Source organism: Chrysemys picta, chromosome 1, assembly GCF_011386835.1.
Source record: "Chrysemys picta bellii isolate R12L10 chromosome 1, ASM1138683v2, whole genome shotgun sequence".
NCBI lineage: Eukaryota > Metazoa > Chordata > Testudines > Emydidae > Chrysemys > Chrysemys picta.
Window position 1 is genome coordinate 84,156,557 of NC_088791.1, and position 20,181 is coordinate 84,176,737.

The 20,181-nt window shown below is 43.9% G+C and overlaps 1 protein-coding gene across 1 annotated transcript in view; it reads right to left on the reverse strand.

The window, feature by feature from the left end:
- CCDC38 (coiled-coil domain containing 38) overlaps positions 1 to 20,181 on the reverse strand; it is a 57,001-nt gene that overhangs the window by 24,438 nt on the left and 12,382 nt on the right. Inside the window, exons 6-9 of the mRNA XM_065560646.1 lie at positions 16,311 to 16,474; positions 16,134 to 16,214; positions 9,980 to 10,248; positions 8,847 to 8,972 (exon numbers count right to left, since the gene is read on the reverse strand). Of these exons, the coding sequence (XP_065416718.1) occupies positions 8,847 to 8,972; positions 9,980 to 10,248; positions 16,134 to 16,214; positions 16,311 to 16,474 (640 nt within the window). The remainder of the gene's footprint in view (positions 1 to 8,846; positions 8,973 to 9,979; positions 10,249 to 16,133; positions 16,215 to 16,310; positions 16,475 to 20,181) is intronic.

A 20,181-nucleotide genomic window follows, 5' to 3' on the forward strand; every position in this document is an offset into this window, starting at 1 on the left:
CGTAATAGGGGAATTGTTTGCCGCCCCCTGTAAGCATATGCTAGGTGCATAGGGTTTGCACCTGTGTTGAGGGGTTGTTGCCGCCTCAAGAGGGGTTTTTACCGCCTCAAGTGATGCATCGAGGTACTTGGGAATAGTACCTGGAGGTACTCAGGAGTAGTACCTGGTATAAGGCCTTGGTGTGTGCGTGGTCTGTGTGTGTGTGTGTACACAGTGTGAATTAAGTGTTACCGAAAGACGCCCAGAGTACTCTGCGAAGTCTTTTGGCTCGTGACCAGAACTACTCTAACGCAAGCCCGGTAACTAGAGGATCTTTTAAGAGATCCGACCCATGTAGGTTGACTCGGCCTGGCATCGTCCGGCGAGGAGGCTACCTGGGTCTAGGAGTGTGTGCACCCATCTTCCCTCCCCTTTTCCTCTCCATGTGAGCCACTGACAGTCTGACCATCTCACTGGATGCAACAGAGTAAGCGGCGCTTTCTCTCTGAGATTAGCCGACGCTCTTTGCTGAAGAGAGGTGTAAGGGGTCATGGCTATCCTCGTTAGTCACTCCTGTGTGAATACCCTGTAGGGAGAGATCCTTAGTTTATGAACCGCTAGCGCGGACAGGGCATCCTTCCCTTTTGAGTGTGTGATTGGAAAAATGGGTGGGGGACAGTCTAAGTCTTCCCTTTCACCCCCTAAGGGTACCCCAGCTTATTTTATGTACGTACATTATGGCCCGAAAACCTGCAAGTATTTAAATAGTTGGAATCTTTACACGCGTGCAAATCCATCTAAACAATGTCCACTAGAAGGTACCTTTAATTTAGACAAACTTAAATACCTTAAAGAAACTCTGGCTTCACCAAAAGCCTCTGATACACAGTGGGAGCAATTTGTCTGTTGGTGGGAGGAAGCAACAAAGAGACTCCACGAGTCTCGGGTGCGGAGTCTAAAGGACTCCCAAGAAAAGTTAAAAGCTCAAGTGCAACATTTACAGCTTAAATGCAAGGCATCCAGCTGTCTTCCCCCTAGGGTGATTCCTTCAGCTCCTGTGCATCCTCTTCCCGCTCGAGCAATTCCTTCTGCTCCCCTTTATCCCCAATTAGTTAGAGCTAACAGTGAGGAGGAAACTGCTGAGGATATTTTAGAATTCTTCAGTAACATTCAGCAGCAGCAGCAGCCCGTGCTGCCTCCTCCCCCTGCACAGCATGGGTCTGCTAACGAATCTCACCCGGCAGTGTCAGTTTCACCACCGCATGTATCAGCTGCACACATTGTTCTCTCTTCCCCTGGGAGAGAAGTCTCCTCTTCACCACAAAGAGATGATTCTGAGCCTCCCAGTAGCTCCCCTGATTCTAATCTTTCTGAGGAAAGTACCCGTTATTTTACTAGAAGTGTGGCACATGCACTCCAGGTTCCTTTAAGAGACCTGCCTGAAAATGCAGGACAGTTGGTCACAGTGCATGCCCCGTGGTCACCAGGAAATTTAAAAAACTTGGTGAAAGAATTTCCTAACATCAAGGAGGAACCAAAAAAGTTTAGAGACGAACTCCGAACGGTGGTTCAGTGTTATAATCCATCTTGGGCAGACATTAATCAACTCTTGCGAATAATTATGCCAGCCGAAGTTCGACAACGGCTTACCAGGCAGGCAGGGCTCATTCAGTAAAGTTTATCTTAATTCTGCAAGGTTTGTTCAGGATATTGTCCATCTATAACACTTACAGACTGGAATCAAGTCACCACATAACCAGAGTGACAAACTCAAGGAGCTCAATCTGTTTAGTGTATCAAAAAGAAGGTTATGTGGTGACTTGATTCCAGTCTGTAAGTGTTATAGATGGACAATATCCTGAACAAACCTTGCAGAATTAAGATAAACTTTACTGAATTAAGTTAAACCTTATTGAATTAGGGTTAACACTTTTGGAGTTCACGGCATAACAAGTGCAAATGTTTATGTACTATTGTGAAATTGTATGGAACTTCTTTAACAGAAAGACAAGATTAATGCAGTCCCTGGAAGGTATGAGGAAGTTCAAAGGTTTTTTTGGAACAATACTTCTGAAGTGGGTTTCCTTAAGAAATATATTGAGGTGAAGGGAATGCAAATTCTCCCCCTACAAAGCCAACCTTTTGAAGATATGCCCTGGGAGAGATTCTTTGTATACTAACTACCTGGTTCCGGAGACTCCAGTTCAAAGACCCGAACCATATAATAAGGGAACTGAACATGTTACGAGGGTGCTTGTTCTGTACTGAAGCTCTGAACTTATAACCACAAGGATGCCCCTAGGATGGGTATTAAAAGACTGCACTTGTCAGAACCCATGTGAGAGTTGGGACGAACTCTGGTAAGCAGGGCCGGCCTTAGCAAGAGCGGGGCCCGATTCCTGGGGGCGGGGCTTGGGGCCCCCAGGAATCGGGCCCCGCTCAGGCTGGGGTCGCAGGGTTTGGGTCCAGGCTGGAGCCGCTGGGGCCGGGGCCAGGCCGGAGTCGCTCGGCCTGGGGCCGAGCCGGCGTGCCGGGGCCCGAGCCAGAGCCACCGGGGCCGCTCGGGGCTCGGGCCAGGGCCGCTCGGGCCAGTGCCCCAGGGCCCGAGCCGGGCCGGGGGTGCTCGGCCGGGGCCGGAGCTGTGGGGCCGTGCTGGGGGTGCTCGGCCGGAACTGGGGCCGCTGCCCTGGGGCCCGAGCCGGGCCGGAGCCAGAGCCAGAGCCGTTTGGCCAGGGCTGGAGCCGCTCGGGCCGGGGCCGGGGGTGCTCGGCCGGCGCCAGGGCCGGGCCGGAGCTGTGGGGCCGGGCCGGCACGCTCTGGAGCCAGAGCCGCCAGGGCCGCTCGGCCAGTGCCGAACTGGGCAGTACTTTGCCTCAGTCTTTAATGAGGCTAATGAGGAGCTTACAGATAATGGTAGGATGACAAATGGGAATGAGGATATGGAGGTAGAAGCCAAACTCCAACAGCTTAATGGGACTAAATCAGTGGGGCCAGATAATCTTCATACAAGAATATTAAAGGAACTGGCACATGAAATTGCAAGCCCATTAGCAAGAATTTTTAATGAATCAGTAAACTCAGGGGTTGTACCGTATGACTGGAGAATTGCTAACATAGTTCCTATTTTTAAGAAAGGGAAAAAAAGTGATCCGAGTAACTATAGGCCTGTTAGTTTGACATCTGTAGTATGCAAGGTCTTGGAAAAAATTTTGAAGGAGAAAGTAGTTAAGGACATTGAGGTCAATGGTAATTGGGACAAAATACAACATGGATTTACAAAAGGTAGATCGTGCCAAACCAACCTGATCTCCTTCTTTGAGAAGGTAACAGATTTTTTAGACAAAGGAAACGCAGTGGATCTAATTTACCTTGATTTCAGTAAGGCATTTGATACGGTTCCACATGGGGAATTATTAGCTAAATTGGAAAAGATGGGGATCAATATGAAAATTGAAGATGGATAAAGAACTGGTTAAAGGGGAGACTACAACGGGTCGTGCTGAAAGGTGAACTGTCAGGCTGGAAGGAGGTTACTAGTGGAGTTCCTCAGGGATTGGTTTTGGGACCAATCTTATTTAATCTTTTTATTACTGACCTTGGCACAAAAAGTGGGAATGTGCTAATAAAGTTTGCAGATGACACAAAGCTGGGAGGTATTGCTAATACAGAGAAGGATCGGGATATCATACAGGAAGATCTGGATGACCTTGTAAACTCGAGTAATAGTAATAGGATGAAATTTAATAGTGAAAAGTGCAAGGTCATGCATATAGGGATTAATAACAAGAATTTTGGTTATAAATTGGGGACACATCAGTTGGAAGTAACAGAGGAGGAGAAGGATCTCGGAGTATTGGTTGATCACAGGATGATGATGAGCCACCAATGTGATATGGCCGTTAAAAAAGCTAATGTGGTCTTGGGATGCATCAGGCGAGGTATTTCCAGTAGAGATAAGGAGGTGTTAGTACCGTTATACAAGGCACTGGTGAGACCTCATCTGGAATATTGTGTGCAGTTCTGTTCTCCCATGTTTAAGAAGGATGAATTCAAACTGGAACAGGTACAGAGAAGGGCTACTAGGATGATTCGAGGAATGGAAAACCTGTCCTATGAGAGGAGACTCAAAGAGCTTGGCTTGTTTAGCCTAACCAAAAGAAGGCTGAGGGGAGATATGATTGCTCTTTATAAATATATCAGAGGGATAAATATCAGGGAGGGAGAGGAATTATTTAAGTTTAGTACCAATGTGGACACAAGAACAAATGGATATAAACTGGACATTAGGAAGTTTAGACTTGAAATTAGACGAAGGTTTCTAACCATTAGAGGAGTTAAGTTCTGGAACAGCCTTCCAAGGGGAGTAGTGGGGGCAAAAGACATATCTGGCTTCAAGACTAAGCTTGATAAATTTATGGAGGGGATGGTATGATGGGATAGCCTAATTTTGGCAATTAATTGATCTTTGATTATTAGCAGGTAAATATGCCCAATGGTCTGTGATGAGATGTTAGATAGGGTGGGATCTGAGTTACTACAGAGAATTCTTTCTTGGGTGCTGGCTGGTGAGTCTTGCCCACATGCTCAGTGTTTAATTGATCGCCATATTTGGGGTCAGGAAGGAATTTTCCTCCAGGGCAGATTGGCAGAGGCCCTGCAGGTTTTTCGCCTTCCTCTGCAGCGTGGGGCACAGGTAACTTGCTGGAGGATTCTCTGAACCTTGAGGTCTTTAAACCACGATTTGAGGACTTCAATAACTCAAGCATAGGTTAGGGGGTTGTTACAGGAGTGGGTGGGTGAGATTCTGTGGCCTGCGTTGTGCAGGTCAGACTAGATTATCATAATGGTCCCTTCTGACCTTGAAGTCTATGAGTCTATAAGTGTCCTAGGGAATCTGTCTGTGCTGGGAATGACACAGTGGAGGCAGGGAACTGTCCAGCCTGGGAATGCCCTGGGCAGAAGGAAGAGAGGCTGGTGTCTCCACCCAAGAGAGGCAACAGCTGGGGTGCTGAAAGCCAAGAGTGGATTCCCTTGCTGAACTACTGAAATACAGGTGCAGTTGGCCTTAACTGTGACAGTAAGAACCTACATAGGGAACAGAAATTTGATAACAGAGGGCTCTTCAATCTAAGGGACAAAGTATAACAAGATCCAATGGCTGGAAGCTGAAACTAAACACAAACTCAGAATGAAGCACAAATTTTTAACTGTGAGGGTAATTCACCATCAAAACAACTTACCAAGACTTGCGATGGATTCTCCAACATGGAACATTTTAAAATCAAGATTGGATGTTTTTCCAGAAGATATGCTCTCATTCAAACAGAAATTAATTCAGGGAAGTCCTATATATAGGCAGCCAAATTAGAGGACCACAATTGTCCCTTCTGGCTTTATAATCTATGATTTTGTGAAAATAGTATCTTAATTCCTTAGGGGTTCATTTGAGGAATAGGAATTGGGAATACAATCATAATCCTGTGTTTCTTATACCATAATTGCAAAGAGGAGATACCAATCCTCTATTTTGGGGTACATCAGAGGCAACCTGACTTCTAGTTTCCCCAGTCTGATCAATTTAAGGTAAACTTGCCCCTCTCTTCCTTCCACCCCCACCACAAAAAGAAATCCCTTCCACTATAGGACATTTCCTCAAGTTTCTTCCCTACTTGCAGGAATAACAGTACCTAGACTTATAGATGTGGCCATTTAAAACATCAATTCTAGTTTCTGCTGCCCTCATTTTCAAGTCAGAGGTCTTAAGGGCTGCCATAAGTCAGTGCTTAGCCAGGTCCATGCATGCTCTAAAGTACTGGCAGCTTAAACTACTTCGGTTTTCTTGGTAAAATCATGAGTTTACATGCCCAATTCAACTTCTCAGATTGGAAATTGACCATGCCAGCAGAGAGCTAATGATGGAAACAAGAAGCACAAATAACTATTAATCATCCTTTCATGCAAGTAAAACATTTACTCAATTTTACCAGATTCTTGACAATGCAGCTTCAACTAGCCAACTCCTGAAGTACTGTAGTAGTGGCATCCGTGTTCCAAGGGAATCAGCACACAACAAAAAACACCAATAACACTTTCTGCGACCAACACAGAAGAGGTCGGATATGTCATATAACTTGGCAGCACTATAAGTGCAACAGGTTGAACAGACAAAGACATTACAGCCAGAACGGCGAAAGCCAGACATGCCTTCATAATGATAAAACCAATCTGGAGGGCAGAAATCTTGACTTCCAAACAAAACTCCAAATTAATACCACTACTTAGTCGGTCTTACTATCTGGCACCGAAACTTGCAGACTTGTGAAGACCTTATCATCTAAACTCCCATGTTTTCATAAACAGTTGCAAATCCACAAACAAAGAGCTCTGGAGGAGATCAAAACAGAAACTGATAGGACAGGAAATTACAGAACGAAAGTGGAGATGGTTAGGACATAAATGGAGGAATGACCTGAACAACATATCCAAGATAGGTGTTGGACAAGAAACCTCCCACCCATCCCTAGGGCAAGAGGTGATGAAATAGACCAAGATAACATGGAACTGCACAACAGAAGCAGAATTGAAAGCTATCGGATTGACATGGGAAGAAGCTAAGATTGCAGCAAGAGTCTATCAAGGATGGAAGGCTGTGGTGGAGGTTGTATGTTCTGGATGGCATAGACATAAGTAAGTCAGAGTAGCCTAGGAGTGAATGCATACTTCCTTCACTCAGGTAGATGACTAAACGAGTGAACTTAAACTACAGCATTGATCAATATTTTCTCTGCAGCTCTTTCATGGTGAAATTCATCCTGCCTGCTCCTCCCAAAGTCTAAGCCAGGGGTTCTCACAACTAATTTTTTGGTGGCCTCATACCAGAGCCACCAACTCTGGCTGTACTGACAATTTTTCCTAAAATACTTAATTAACGTTAGGAAAAACAATTAAAAATGCATAAATTCACATCCAAGTCATTGTAATTTATATTCGTAGTTTTTTTTGGCAGACTCAATAAAATAATGCTGCCCCACTCCGCCCCCCCATCCAGGGCTTAATGGGTCCTGGGGCTTGCTGTGAAAAGTGGTATTTGTATATTTGTTAATATCACAGCACACTTAAGCTACCTGGGAGGCTATGAAAAGTGATAAGTGATATTAACAAACATACAAGTATCACTTTTCACAGATAGCTAGTAAGTCTGCTGTGAAAAGTGACACTTGCATGTTTGTTAATATCACCTTTCTCAGCAAGCCCCAGGACCCATTAAGCTCTGGATTGGGGGGGGGGGGGCGCGAAGGGGAGGCAGCAGGGGCCAGAGGTGATGGTGGGATGGATGTGGGGCCAGGAGAGGCAGTGGGGGCCTGGGGCAATGGAGGGGATGGATGCGAAGCCAGGAAGGCAGCAGGGTGCTGGGTTGGATACAGGGCCATGGGAGGCAGCGGGGGCCAGGGGCAATGGGGATTGGTGATGAGCCCCACTATCACGTGGCTAGAGCCTGATGTCTGCTGCCCTGCGGCCAGGGCCGGGGCTCAGTACCCGCGGCCAGGACCTGGAGCCAGGGACAGGAACTGTATGGCTGGAGCCAGGATCAGAGCCCACTGCTGCGCAGCTGGAACCAGGCGTCAGAGTCTAAAGCCCTGCAGCTGGAGGCCAGAGCCGGAGTGTGCGTGTGTCAGTAACTGCTGCCCCGCGTTCGGAGGCTGGGGCCGCATAGCCAGGTTCCTGACGTCCTGGCGCTGGAGCCTGCCGCCCAAACCCCCTCCCCACAATGTGGGTCAAGAACTCACCTTGTTCCTGCAGCATTGTGCCCCACCTCTCTCCAGAGGCGGTGCAGGGCGGTGCAATGAGGAGCAACAAGGAGGGAGTGGGAGGCGCCAATGTTTTCCTCCTCCCCGCCACCGCCCAGGAGGCTGTTGTGGCCGCATGAAAAGCCCCTGGTGGCCGCATTTGGTCTAAACAGTCAGGCTTTGTGTTGGGAATTCCGCAACAGCAGCAGGAAGGGAAAGGATGGAATCCATACCCAAACCTGCAGCCAGGCAACAGAGGTACAGTGTATAATTTCTATGGCCACTCTTCCAGCCTGTGGCCCTGAACAGTGACTACAGCCCCTTCTAACTCCTATGAAAGGGTGCAGTGAGACTGGATCAGCATAAGCACCGATCTAGTGGTCCTTTACCTGCCTTGCCCCAATAGGCTCTTTTGTGTCAGGCTATTTGAAACTGAGGCCTGGTCTACACTATAGAGTTAGGTCGACATAAAGCAGTCATAAGACGTAAGGTAGACATTGCTCCCACCGATGTAAATCGCCCGCTACACTGACCTCATAACTCCACCTTTGCAAGCAATGTAGTCCTTAGGTGGAGGTAGTCAGGGTGATAGAGTGTCTGTGTAGACAATGTGTTACTTTGCCTGTTTTTGGCTGTCAACCCCATGCAGGGCTCAAAGCTGGAGACACCCCCACCCTCCCTGGGGCTGACAGTCTGAGCTGTCAGCCCCACATGAGGCTCATAGCTGGAGTCCCCCGCCCCAGGGCAGGGGTGGGGACTCCAGCTGTCAGTGCCCCACACCGTTAAGTTGGTGGAAGTATTTCTGGTGAAGACACACACCACTGACAGAGGGGGCATAGTGTGGACAGGAAGCACCACAGTAAGTACTGCGATCGCTGTACGTCAATTTAACTTAGGTTGACTTAATTTTGTAGTGTGCACTCACATCTCCGGCTGCTTCATCTATGCACCCTCTGCCCCTGCTCCTCACAGACACAACCCTACTAAGGGGAGGACCTTGTATGAACCCTCCATGACTGTGTGAATTTTACCATCAGTGAACAGGAATACCTTCCCCACCCTACTGCATAGACCTCATACCTTTGTTATCATGCACCGCTGTTTTCAGGTGACAACTCTCACTTAGAATTGATGCTTTCCTATTGTGTCCAGCACTTTTCTCAAAGGAACTGAAGCGCCTGTCTGTACTTGCTGTATAGATTCTATCTAAAGATATAAACAGAACTATAACTGAAGAGCTTTACTAAAAGAAATGTGGCTTGACTGACAGTAACAACAAAGTTACTGCTCTGATTTACTGTGAAAGCAAGTGGAGAATATAATGGGATCTAAATAAAGAATAACGTAAAGGAACTTTTTATCTGAGGTACAGCTTAAGCAAGAAAGCTCTTCCAACTGCTACAGGGAAAAACAAATAGTAATACGGGAAATGGCCTTTAACAGTAAGGTCTTGGTTGCACAAGAACTTGCACTACTTAAGCTAAAATCAGTTTTTAATTTGATTTAGCTTAACTGGTGCAAACCCCTGTGTAGACACTTCTTATACTGATTTAAACCTGATTTAGAAGATTCCTTAACAGATTAAGCTAAATCAATGCAAGACAGGTTTAAATTAATTTGAGTATTCACACAGAGGTTTGCACTGCTTTAACTAAATCAATTTAAAAATACATCTTTAATTAAAATTTTAATGTAAACAAGGCCTAAGTGAGGCATCTAGAAAAAAATAAACATTCACTTTAGAAAGCTAGCCTAAACATCAGGCTTCAAAAGACACAACTCACTAATTGGGGCTTATGTCAGCCACACTATTTACCCTGAATTGTCAGCCCTACATGTTCAAAAAATCATGAGTCAAGACCCCAAAATCATGAGACTAGCTTAAAAATCATTACTTTTTTTTAAAAGAGGTAATAAATTTGGGGTTCTTGTTATTTGTCTTCTGGTTTCTGAGTCTTTAAGGTGCACTTGCTTCATTTTTTTTCAAGCTTTTCTCTGTAACCATGAGGGCTAGAAACTTACTTTTTTAAAAACTGAAAGCCGAGCACTCATACAATCTGTGGAAACTTGTGGTAAAATTACGAGAGTTGGCAATGCTGAAATGGAATCAGCATCTGATCACTTCATTTTTGAAAGTCCTGACGTGTGTGTGTTTAAATTTTCAGCCTTAACCACATTTATATAGATTGTGCTTTATATTTTCAGACACATACTTTGCTTTAAAAAAATAGAACCGTGGCGTGGTTGGCGTGGAATTGAAGAACTTATCTTCTCTTTGCGTGCACTTTCTTTTTCTTGGTGTGGAGTGAAAGCACATGTAATCATTTCTCTTTGCATGATCTCTCTTTCTCTCTGTTTGTCTATTCTTGCTTTCAACTTTTTTGTTCTCTGTTCTTCTTGCCATTCTTTAGGAGAAAGTTTCATCAAAAAATCTTCATAATATAAACTCTCCATGAGAAGGAATTCGGCATTTGCAATTTCACTACAAAAATACATTAGAGTATACAGTTAGTATACAAGCAGATATACAAAAAAAAATGTAAAGTTTAAATTATATCAACTTAAAATGACATTATCTTAGTCACATATTACACTGGCATTTTTCAAAATGTCGGTTACTGAGAAACCCTCTCACATCTGGGCCAGGAGGTGACTTCAAAGTTCCTCCTCAGCATATGGGCTCATACTTATTATAGATACTATGGTGCAGAGCTAAAAAGGTGTGTTGAACTGTTGACAGCCTTTCAATGAAACACTAAACACGAGTTCTTTCTGCTGATCTCTCAGGAAAGTGAATGAGAAATTTCTTACCTGATCATTTTCTTTCTGCTAGCCATCTCTCTCCCCATTTATCCCTAATGGGTTAATGTCCCCCCACTCCAAGGAATTTGGAGTGGTCCAGTGTTGTTGCTGGATACTGCAGGACTAAGCACCACCCTTCAGGTCAGGCCACCAAGCCATTAGAAAGGTTCTTCCAGAGCAAAAGAAACACTCCAGCAACTGATTTATTAGTATTTAGAGAACATCCTGATATACTGATTAACCCCAATAAAATTATAAAAGGGTAAAAAACAAAGGTGATGTCATGGTAGGGATCTACTACAGACCACCTAACCAGGAAGAAGAGGTGGATGAGGCTTTTTTTTTAAACAACTAACAAAATCATCCAAAGCACAGGACTTGGTGGTGATGGGGGACTTCAACTACCTAGACATCTGTTGGGAAAATAACAGAGCAGGGCACAGTTTATCCAATAAGTTTTTGGAATGTATTGGAGACAATTTTTTATTTCAGAAGGTGGAGAGAGCTATTAGGGGAGAGGCTATTCTAGATTTGATATTGACAAATAAGGAAGAACTGGTTGAGAATTTGAAAGTGGAAGGCAGCTTGGGTGAAAGTGATCATAAAATGATAGAGTTCATGATTTTAAGGAATGGTCGGAGGGAGAACAGCAAAATAAAGACAATGGATTTCAAGAAGGCAGATGTTAGCACACTCAGGGAGTTGGTAGGTAAGATCCCATGGGAAGCAAGTCTAAGGGGAAAAACAATAGAAAACAGTTGGCAGCTTTTTAAAGAGACATTATTAAGGGCACAAGAGCAAACTATACCACTGTTTAAAAAAGATAGGAAGTATAGCAAGAAGTCTCCCTGGCGTACCCAGATCTTCAATCATCTAAAAATCAAAAAAGAGTCCTACAAAAAGTGGAAACAAGGTCAAATTACAAAGGATGAATATAAACAAATTACACAAGTATGTAGGGACAAAATTAGAAAGGCCCAGGCACAAAACGAAATCAAACTAGCTAGAGACATAAAGGGTAACAAGAAAACATTCTACAAATACATTAGAAGCAAGAGGAAGACCAAGGACAGGATAGGCCTGTTACTCAATGAGGGCGGGGAAATAATATCAGAAAATGTGGAAATGGTAGAGGTGCTTAATGACTTATTTGTTTTGGTTTTCATCAAGAAAGTTGGTGGTGATTGGACATCTAACGTAGTGAATGCCAATGAAAATGAGGTAGGATCAGAAGAGGCTAAAATAGGGAATGAACAAGTTAAAAATTACTTGGACAAATTAGATGTCTTCAAATCACTAGGGCCTGATGAAATGCATCCTAGAATACTCAGGGAACTGACTGAGGAGATATCTGAGCCATTAAGCGAATATATTTGAAAAGTCATGGAAGACAGGAGAGATTCCAGAAGGCTGGAAAAGGGCAAATATAGTGCCAATCTATAAAAAGGGAAATAAGGACAACTCGGGGAATTACAGACCAATCAGTTTAACTTCTGTACCTGGAAAGATAATGGAGTAAATAATTAAGCAATCAATTTGCAAACATCTAGAAGATAATAAGATGATAAGTAACAGTCAGCATGGATTTGTCAAAAACAAATCGTATCAAACCAACCTGATAGCTTTCTTTGACAGGATAACAAACTTTGTGGATGGGAGAAAGCGGTAGATGTGGTATATCTTGACTTTAGTAAAGCTTTTGATACTGTCTTGCCTGAGCTTATCATAAACAAACCAGTGAAATGCAACCTAGATGGAGCTACTATAAGATGGGTGCAAAACTGGTTGGAAAACCGTTCCTAGAGAGTAGTTATCAGTGGCTCAGAGTCATGCTGGAAGGGCATAACAAGTGGAGTACCACAGGGAACAGCTCTGGGTCCGGTTCTATTCAATATCTTCATCAATGATTTAGATAATGGCATACAGAGTACTTCTAAAGTTTGCGGACGATACCAAGCTGGGAGGGGTTGCAAGTGCTTTGGAGGATAGGACTGTGATGGGTTGGATCACAGAAACCCCCTTGGGGCTGCCAACTGATGTGCCAAGACTACTTCTGCCCCTGATTGCCCTGCCAGCTTGGGACTTGGGAAATGACTGCCTAGGAAGGAGTACTGCGGAAAGCGATCTGGGGGTCATAGTGGACCACAAGCTAAATATGAGTCAACAGTGTAACACTGTTGCAAAAAAAGCAAACATCCTTCTTGGATGTATTAGCAGGAATGTTGTAAGCAAGACATGAGAAGTAATTCTTCCGCTCTACTCTGCGCTGATTAGGCCTCAACTGAAGTATTGTGTCCAGTTCTAGGCACCACATTTCAGGAAGGATGTCGACAAATTGGAGAGAGTCCAGAGAAAGCGACAAAAATGATTAAAGGTCTAGAAAACATGACCTATGAGGGAAGATTGAAAAAACAGGAGGGAAGGCACTACAAGACCGAGCGTGCTGTACCATAAACAAAAGATGGCAGCCTTCCGGCTATTACCAGGCAAGGGAGACGCTATATATGATGTCACTGCTAGGATGAGTCCCATATGAGTATGAGCTTGGCAGGATTGCTCTTCATGACACTGCCATCTCTGACCTCACATTTTTCCTGATGTTATCGGCAGTTCGATTATTTATTTATTTTTAAAAGTTATGAAGGCACGGTCAGAATTTTACCAGTAGCAGCTGACCAAGAAAACCCTGCCTTAGGAGGCTGATAGCAGACTTATTTGTAGAAATACTAATTTTACAAGTGCAATTTTCATTTTTTCTCAGCCCTGGCTTCCTGCCTGTCAAATGAACAATTAGTGAAGGGTAAGGGTAGGATAGGGTAAGGGTATTTGTGTAGTCAGATGTGTATATTTTGTCATATTTGAATGAAAATGTCTATATTTAGAGAGAATCTTCTTTTCCCATATCTCCTTTATTTATCAACCAATTTTGATAAAATTTGAAATGGAATCAGTTTTTTCTTTTTTAGAGGCCTCTCACCTTGCGAGGCCCTAAGATGTAGCTTAGTTAGTTTATGCCTTAATCAGGCGCTGTCTGAAGGCCTTGGCATTTTGGATAGAATGAGATGAACAGGGTACAAGTGGCATGTGTACTCTATATATGCTTGAGATATATCTTTAGAGCACTAGAAGGGGGGAGGGATAGCTCAGTGGTTTGAGCATTGGCCTACTAAACCCACTTAGGGATCTGGGGCAAAATCAGTACTTGGTCCTGCTAGTGAAGGCGGGGGCTGGACTTGATGACCTTTTGGGGTCCCTTCCAGTTCTATGAGATAGGTATATCTCCATATATTATATGGCACAACTTTCCAAAGGAGTGCTAAATATTAGAGCAAAACGATAGAAGAACTATGACCAAGGAATTGTGGAAAGAGAAATTTATTTTGACCAGAAAGATTTCTGGAGCTATAAGAACAGTGGTGAGCAACCTGTGGGCCGCACCAGACCATCAGGGTAATCTGATGGTGGGCTGCAAGACTGTTTGTTTATGCTGACCGTACGCAGGCATGGCCGCCTGCAGCTCCCAGTGGCCACGGTTGACCGTTCCCGGCCAATGGGAGCTGCGGGAAGCGATGGCCAGCACATCCCTGCAGCCCATGCCACTTCCCCCAACTCTCATTTGCCAGAAAGGGCAAATCACAGCCACTGGGAGCTGCGGGCGGCCATGCCTGCGTACGGTCAGCGTAAACAAACAGTCTTGCGGCCCGCCAGTGGATTACCCTGATGGACCACAGGTCACCCACCACTGTATAAGAATATCCTTTTCCTCAACAACAGCAGTGTGGTTTTCATACAGAGGAACCAATTCAAAAATCTGCTTTTCTGTGGTAATGGTGACTAGAAAGGCCAGCCCTTGGCTTGTCTAACCTGTCATTCTGATTAATCTTGGCATCTGATAATACCTAAATGGAGAAGCCAATGTGCCTCCCTACAGAATGCCACCATGGCCAGTACTCATGTTTCTATGGTGCTTAGTTGTACAACTCCAACCAATCATCCTGGAGAAACTCTAGTATAGCTGAGATTACCAGAACTTTGTGATTGTCATTATATTTGTATTACAGTAGCATCTACAGTTCAGGGACCCACTGTACTGGGTACAATACAAACATTTTTCCTCTTTCCCCTCACATCAGAAACGTAAATTTGTCCACATCAATGAATGAGATTTCCTGGCTGCATTTTTAAATTTTTGTTATGCATGCATGGTGTTACCGCTGGCTGTTTACAGGGAGGAAGTAATATGCTATTCATCCTGGCGTGGGGACCACACAACCAAAGAGAGGTGTGGCTAAAAATACCTCACTGTGGAAGTAGCTTGACTGAGATCCCTGGTAGTCTGTACCCAAGTGAGTAGTGTAAGGACAAACTAGGACCACTTGGACCTTTACTCGGTAAACAGGAGCCATTTTTAACATGAAAATGGATTTCTCACTTTCCCCTTTATCATTCCATGAAGTTTCAGCTTCCTGGGGTGGAATCCTCAGATGCCTCTCTTCTTGTAAAGTTCTCTCAAAAAGCTTTACAATGTGAAATGAAGAACTATATAAAATTAAATTATACTGAAGTATTTTGACATGTGGTTTTATCTTCCAGGTTTTGTCAGTCAGCTATACAAAATGACTAATATTTTGACTGATTTAAAATGAAGCACTGAGGGACAAATTCATCCCCACTGTAACTCCACAAAAGTGAATGGTATTATGTTAATGATGGGTTATTTAACAGTAACTAAATCCCCATACATTATTCTGTGTACAGATCTCAACTCTGGTGAGCTACCTGGATGCCAGCCATTATTAAAAAGAACTATGAACCCATTCTCAGTTTTTGCTTCAGACAATTTTCACACTAAAACCTAAAGTTTACGTAGTAAGCGGAAAACATTCATAAACTAGATCCAGGGCAGACTGTCCTTTTTACCAGATTAACAGCTTTGCTAGCAACACTATGTCCCCATCCTCAAACTTGTGCATGTCCCAAGCTGAGAGAATCACTAATATTATCCTTATACATATGCGCATGCACACACACACACACACACACACACACTCTTCAGTAAATACACAGTTCACACAAATAAAATACTAAAAAAAACCCCACAACACACACACACACACACAGAAATCCAATCTAGCAAAACAGCACCTGACATTGGCGTAGCACAGAACACCATCACTCCTCACAAACCTGACCAGGTCAAATCCTGACACTGCCTACTGCCTCTTTGCAAGCCTATGGTGCAGTTGCCCTGCTCCCCACTTGTCTCTACTACTATCTTTGGTTATCGGTTTAAAGGAGTTTGGTCTGTCAAAATGAAGATACAGTATCATATTCTGTACTGCTGTAAAACAGTTAGGTCTGTGAAACTGTCTGCTGCACTTAACTCACTTCATGGAAATCAATGGGTGTGGGGGACAGGCCCAAACTGTGCACCTACAGAACAGCTCAATATGGCAGTGGGTGAACCTCAAAGATTAAGTCCCCCCAGAGTATTCTTCAGAAGAGGAGAATCTGCGCCACTGTTACCATAAAAAGAGGAGTACGTTTGTAACATAAAAGTCTCACCTTTTAATAGCGAAGAGTTCATTAATAGCAGACTTTACATCTGCTGCCATATCCATTTTAGATTTTGTTTCTTGGGCTGCACTAAAAAGTAACATGAAAATATTACAGAGATGTAGGTGTACGGTTTTTGGTAGATCAAAAAATAAAACAAACATTAACTGTAATAGCGATTCTAACATTTTAAGTGCATCTGCAGAACTTCGGTCGTTTTCTTTCAGAAATTCCTCAAATGCAATTGTATCGTCTTCTAGCTTTGCTTCAGCAGAGCTGGCCTCTTTCTCAGCTTGCATTGCTAATTTCTCCAGTTTCTTTATAGTTTGTTTTTTTACTTTTACTGTGTACTATGAAAACAGAGTGGGGAAATGTTATGTACAAAATAATGTCCAAATGTATTTTGCATTTGTATTTCATCATTTCAGGAAGCAAAGTAAACTCAGCAAGATGTGCTCAGAGAGATAGGAATAGCTGTCCTAATTCAGACAAGGATCTACAGCATGAATTAATGTCTAAAATATATTATTTCAATGCTAAGTTTACAGATACACTGTCAAGAAATACAAAATACAAAATCAAGAATCCGATAGTTATATTTTTCACTCACACTACATATACCAAGCCTGATTCTCCATTGTCCTAAGGCCCCTTTATGCTGTTTTGGCAACAGAACGAGACCTTAGAGCAGTGGTTCCCAAACTTTAACAACCTGTGAACCCCTGTCACTAAAACGTTAAGTCTCACAAACCCCCTCCTAAAAATGAATATATCCAGGGATTTTCTCCTTTACCTGAGTATAAATTATAAAAGTAGTGATCTTGGAAATATAAAATTTGTTTTTATGACATGCTTATTACACACTATTTATTATTAATTATTATTCATCATTACAGTATTTTATTACATTATGAAAACGGCAACACTCTTCCAAGATCTCACTTTCCTTTCGTAGCTTGTATCATTTTGAATAAGCCTGTTATAAGACAAGGCTCCTGTCAAGGCTGTATCCCCACTTTGAACTTTAGGGTACAAATGTGGGAGCCTGCATGAAAACTTCTAAGCTTAACTACCAGCTTAGCTCTGGTCCGCTGCCACCATTCCCAAAAACTAATTCCCTTCCCTGGGTAGCCTTGAGAAACCTTTCACCAATTCCCTGGTGAATACAGATCCAAACCCCTTGGATCTTAAAACAAAAGAAATTAACCATTCCCCTCCTTCCTCCCACCAACTCCTGGTGAATACAGATCCAACCCCCTTGGATCTAAAAACAAGGAAAAATCAATCAGGTTCTTAAAAAGAAGGCTTTTAATTAAAGAAAAGGTAAAAATCATCTCTGTAAAATCAGTATGGAAAATAACTTTACAGGGTAATCAAACTTAAAGAGCTCAGAGGACCTCCCTCTAGCCTCAGGTTCAAAGTATAGCAAACAAAGATAAACACTCTAGTAAAAGGTACATTTACAAGTTGAGAAAACAAAGTAAAACTAAGACACCTTGCCTGGCTTTTTACTTACAAGTTTGAAATATGAGAGACTTGTTTAGAAAGATGGATTGATGTCTGGTCCCTCTCAGTCCCAAGAGCGAACTAACTCCCAAACAAAGAGCACAAACAAAACCTCCCCTCCTCCCCAAGATTTGAAAGTATCTTGTCGCCTTATTGGTCCTTATTGGTCCTTTGGGTCAGATGCCAGCCAGGTTACCTGAGCTTCTTAACCCTTTACAGGGAAAAGGATTTTGGAGTCTCTGGCCAGGAGGGATTTTATAGTACCGTACACAGGACAGCTGTTACACCCTTTCCTTGATAGTTATGACAGCTCCTATGTTTCATCAAGGAGTATCAGATGTGAAACAGCATGAAGGTATTTAAGAAGACAACTTGAAGAGTTCCTCCTACACAAGCATTCAGGTCTTGAGCAGTCCAGGCAAACAACGCACGTTACAACAAAGCTTAAACTTGTTCTTCATAATAATTTTTAAAACAATACTAGCTGCCTATTTAATTTTAAAAACAGCAAATATCCACTTCCCTTTCCATTTCTTATAAGGAGTCTTGAAGTTTAAATCTCAGTGTGATAGATATGCTTGCTTTGATCTGCTTAGCTCTTGGAAGTCCAGGGGCTCTGGGCTGCTGGCCCTATGGGGTCCCTATGGACAGCTCTGTCCGCCATTAGGGAATTTTTTCCCGAGAACCCCCTGTAACATTTCGTGAACCCCCAGGGGTTCACGAACCCCAGTTTGGGAACCACTGCCTTAGAGGTAACAGAGCTTTCCCTGGGGACTATCCTCAGTGTAAGGGAATTCCTCAGGCAGTACAGAGCTGGCAAAGTGACTCTGTACTGGTCCCCAGTCCAGGGGGCAGAGCTGCAGTCCTGCTGGAGTTCAGGGCCACCCAGAGGATTCAGGGGGCCTAGGGCAAAGCAATTTCGGGGGCCCCTTCCATAAAAAAAAGTTGCAATACTATAGAATACTATATTCTCGTGGGAGCCTCTGCGGGGCCCAGGGCCTGGGGCAAATTGCCCCACTTGCCCCTCCCTCTGGGCGGCCCTGCTGGAGTTAAAGAGTTAAAAGTTAATAGTATGGAAAACCCTGCACTGTCGTCTGTGATGTATATTCTTCAGATATACTGAGAATTTCTGTCTCCAGTGATATCAAAACTTCCAAGTAAGGTCTGACTTGTCACTGAATTGGTAATTGTAGAAAAAAGCAATCCATCCAAACACTTTTATTATGATGAATGTGAGCCTTACTCAACTTTTTTACCAAATTCAGGGCCAAGTCCTTTAAATACTTAAATATGTGAGTTAGTTTTACTCACACAAGTAGTTACAGTGACTTATATGACATTGAGTAATCTCAGCCCTGGTCTACACTATGAGTTTAGGTCAAATTTAGCAGCGTTGGGTCGATTTAACCCTGCACCCGTCCACACGACCAAGCCCGTTTTGTCGACTTAAAGGGCTCTTAAAATCTATTTCTGTACTCCTCCCCGGTGAGGGGTTTAATGCTAAAATCAACCTTGCTGGGTCGAATTTGGGGTAGTGTGGATGCAATTCGACGGTACTGGCCTCCGGGAGCTATCCTAGAATGCTCCACTGTGACCGCTCTGGACAGCACACTCAACTCAGATGCACTGGCCAGGTAGACAGGAAAAGCCCTGGGAACTTTTGAATTTCATTTCCTGTTTGGCCAGCTTGGCAAGCTGATCAGCACAGGTGACCATGCAGAGCTCATCAGCACAGGTGACCATGGAGTCCCAGAATCGCAAAAGAGCTCCAGCATGGACCGAACAGGAGGTACTGGATCTGATCGCTGTATGGGGAGAAGAATCCGTGCAGGCAGAACTCCAATCCAAAAGACAAAAAGCCAATATATTTGCCAAAATCTCCAAGGGCATGATGGACAGAGGCTACAACAGGGACACACAGCAATGCCGCGTGAAAGTTAAGGAGCTGAGGCAAGCCTACCAAAAAACAAAGGATGCAAACGGTCACGCTGGGTCAGAGCCCCATACATGCCGGTTCTATGATGAGCTGCATGCAATTCTAGGGGTGGCCCCTACCACTACCCCACCACTGTCCGTGGACACCTGCAAGAGGGGAGTCTCACGCAACAGGGATAAGGAGTTTGAAGATGAGGAGGTGGAGGAGATTGAGGATAGTGCACAGCAGGCAAGTGGAGAATCCCTTCTCCCCGGCAGCCAGGAGCTGTTCATCACCCTGGAGCCAATGCCCTCCCAACCCTCCCAAGGCGGGCTCCCGGACCATGAAGCCAGAGAAGGAACCTTTGGTGAGTGTAACTTTGTAAATATAATACAGGGTTTAAAAGCAAGCATGTTTAATGATTAATTTACCATGCCAAGCCAGTAGCAAGTAGTCTGGAATCATTGCAGAACAAAACCTTGCAGCGAACGGGCCCGGGCTTTGGCTGTTTGCCTTTGGCTGAAAATAAATCATCCCCACTGTTAGCCATGCGGTGGGGGGAGGCCCGTTCATGGCTGACCGGGATCTTCCCTGATACTAGCCACATGGTGGTGTGTGTGTGTGTGTGTGTAGAAT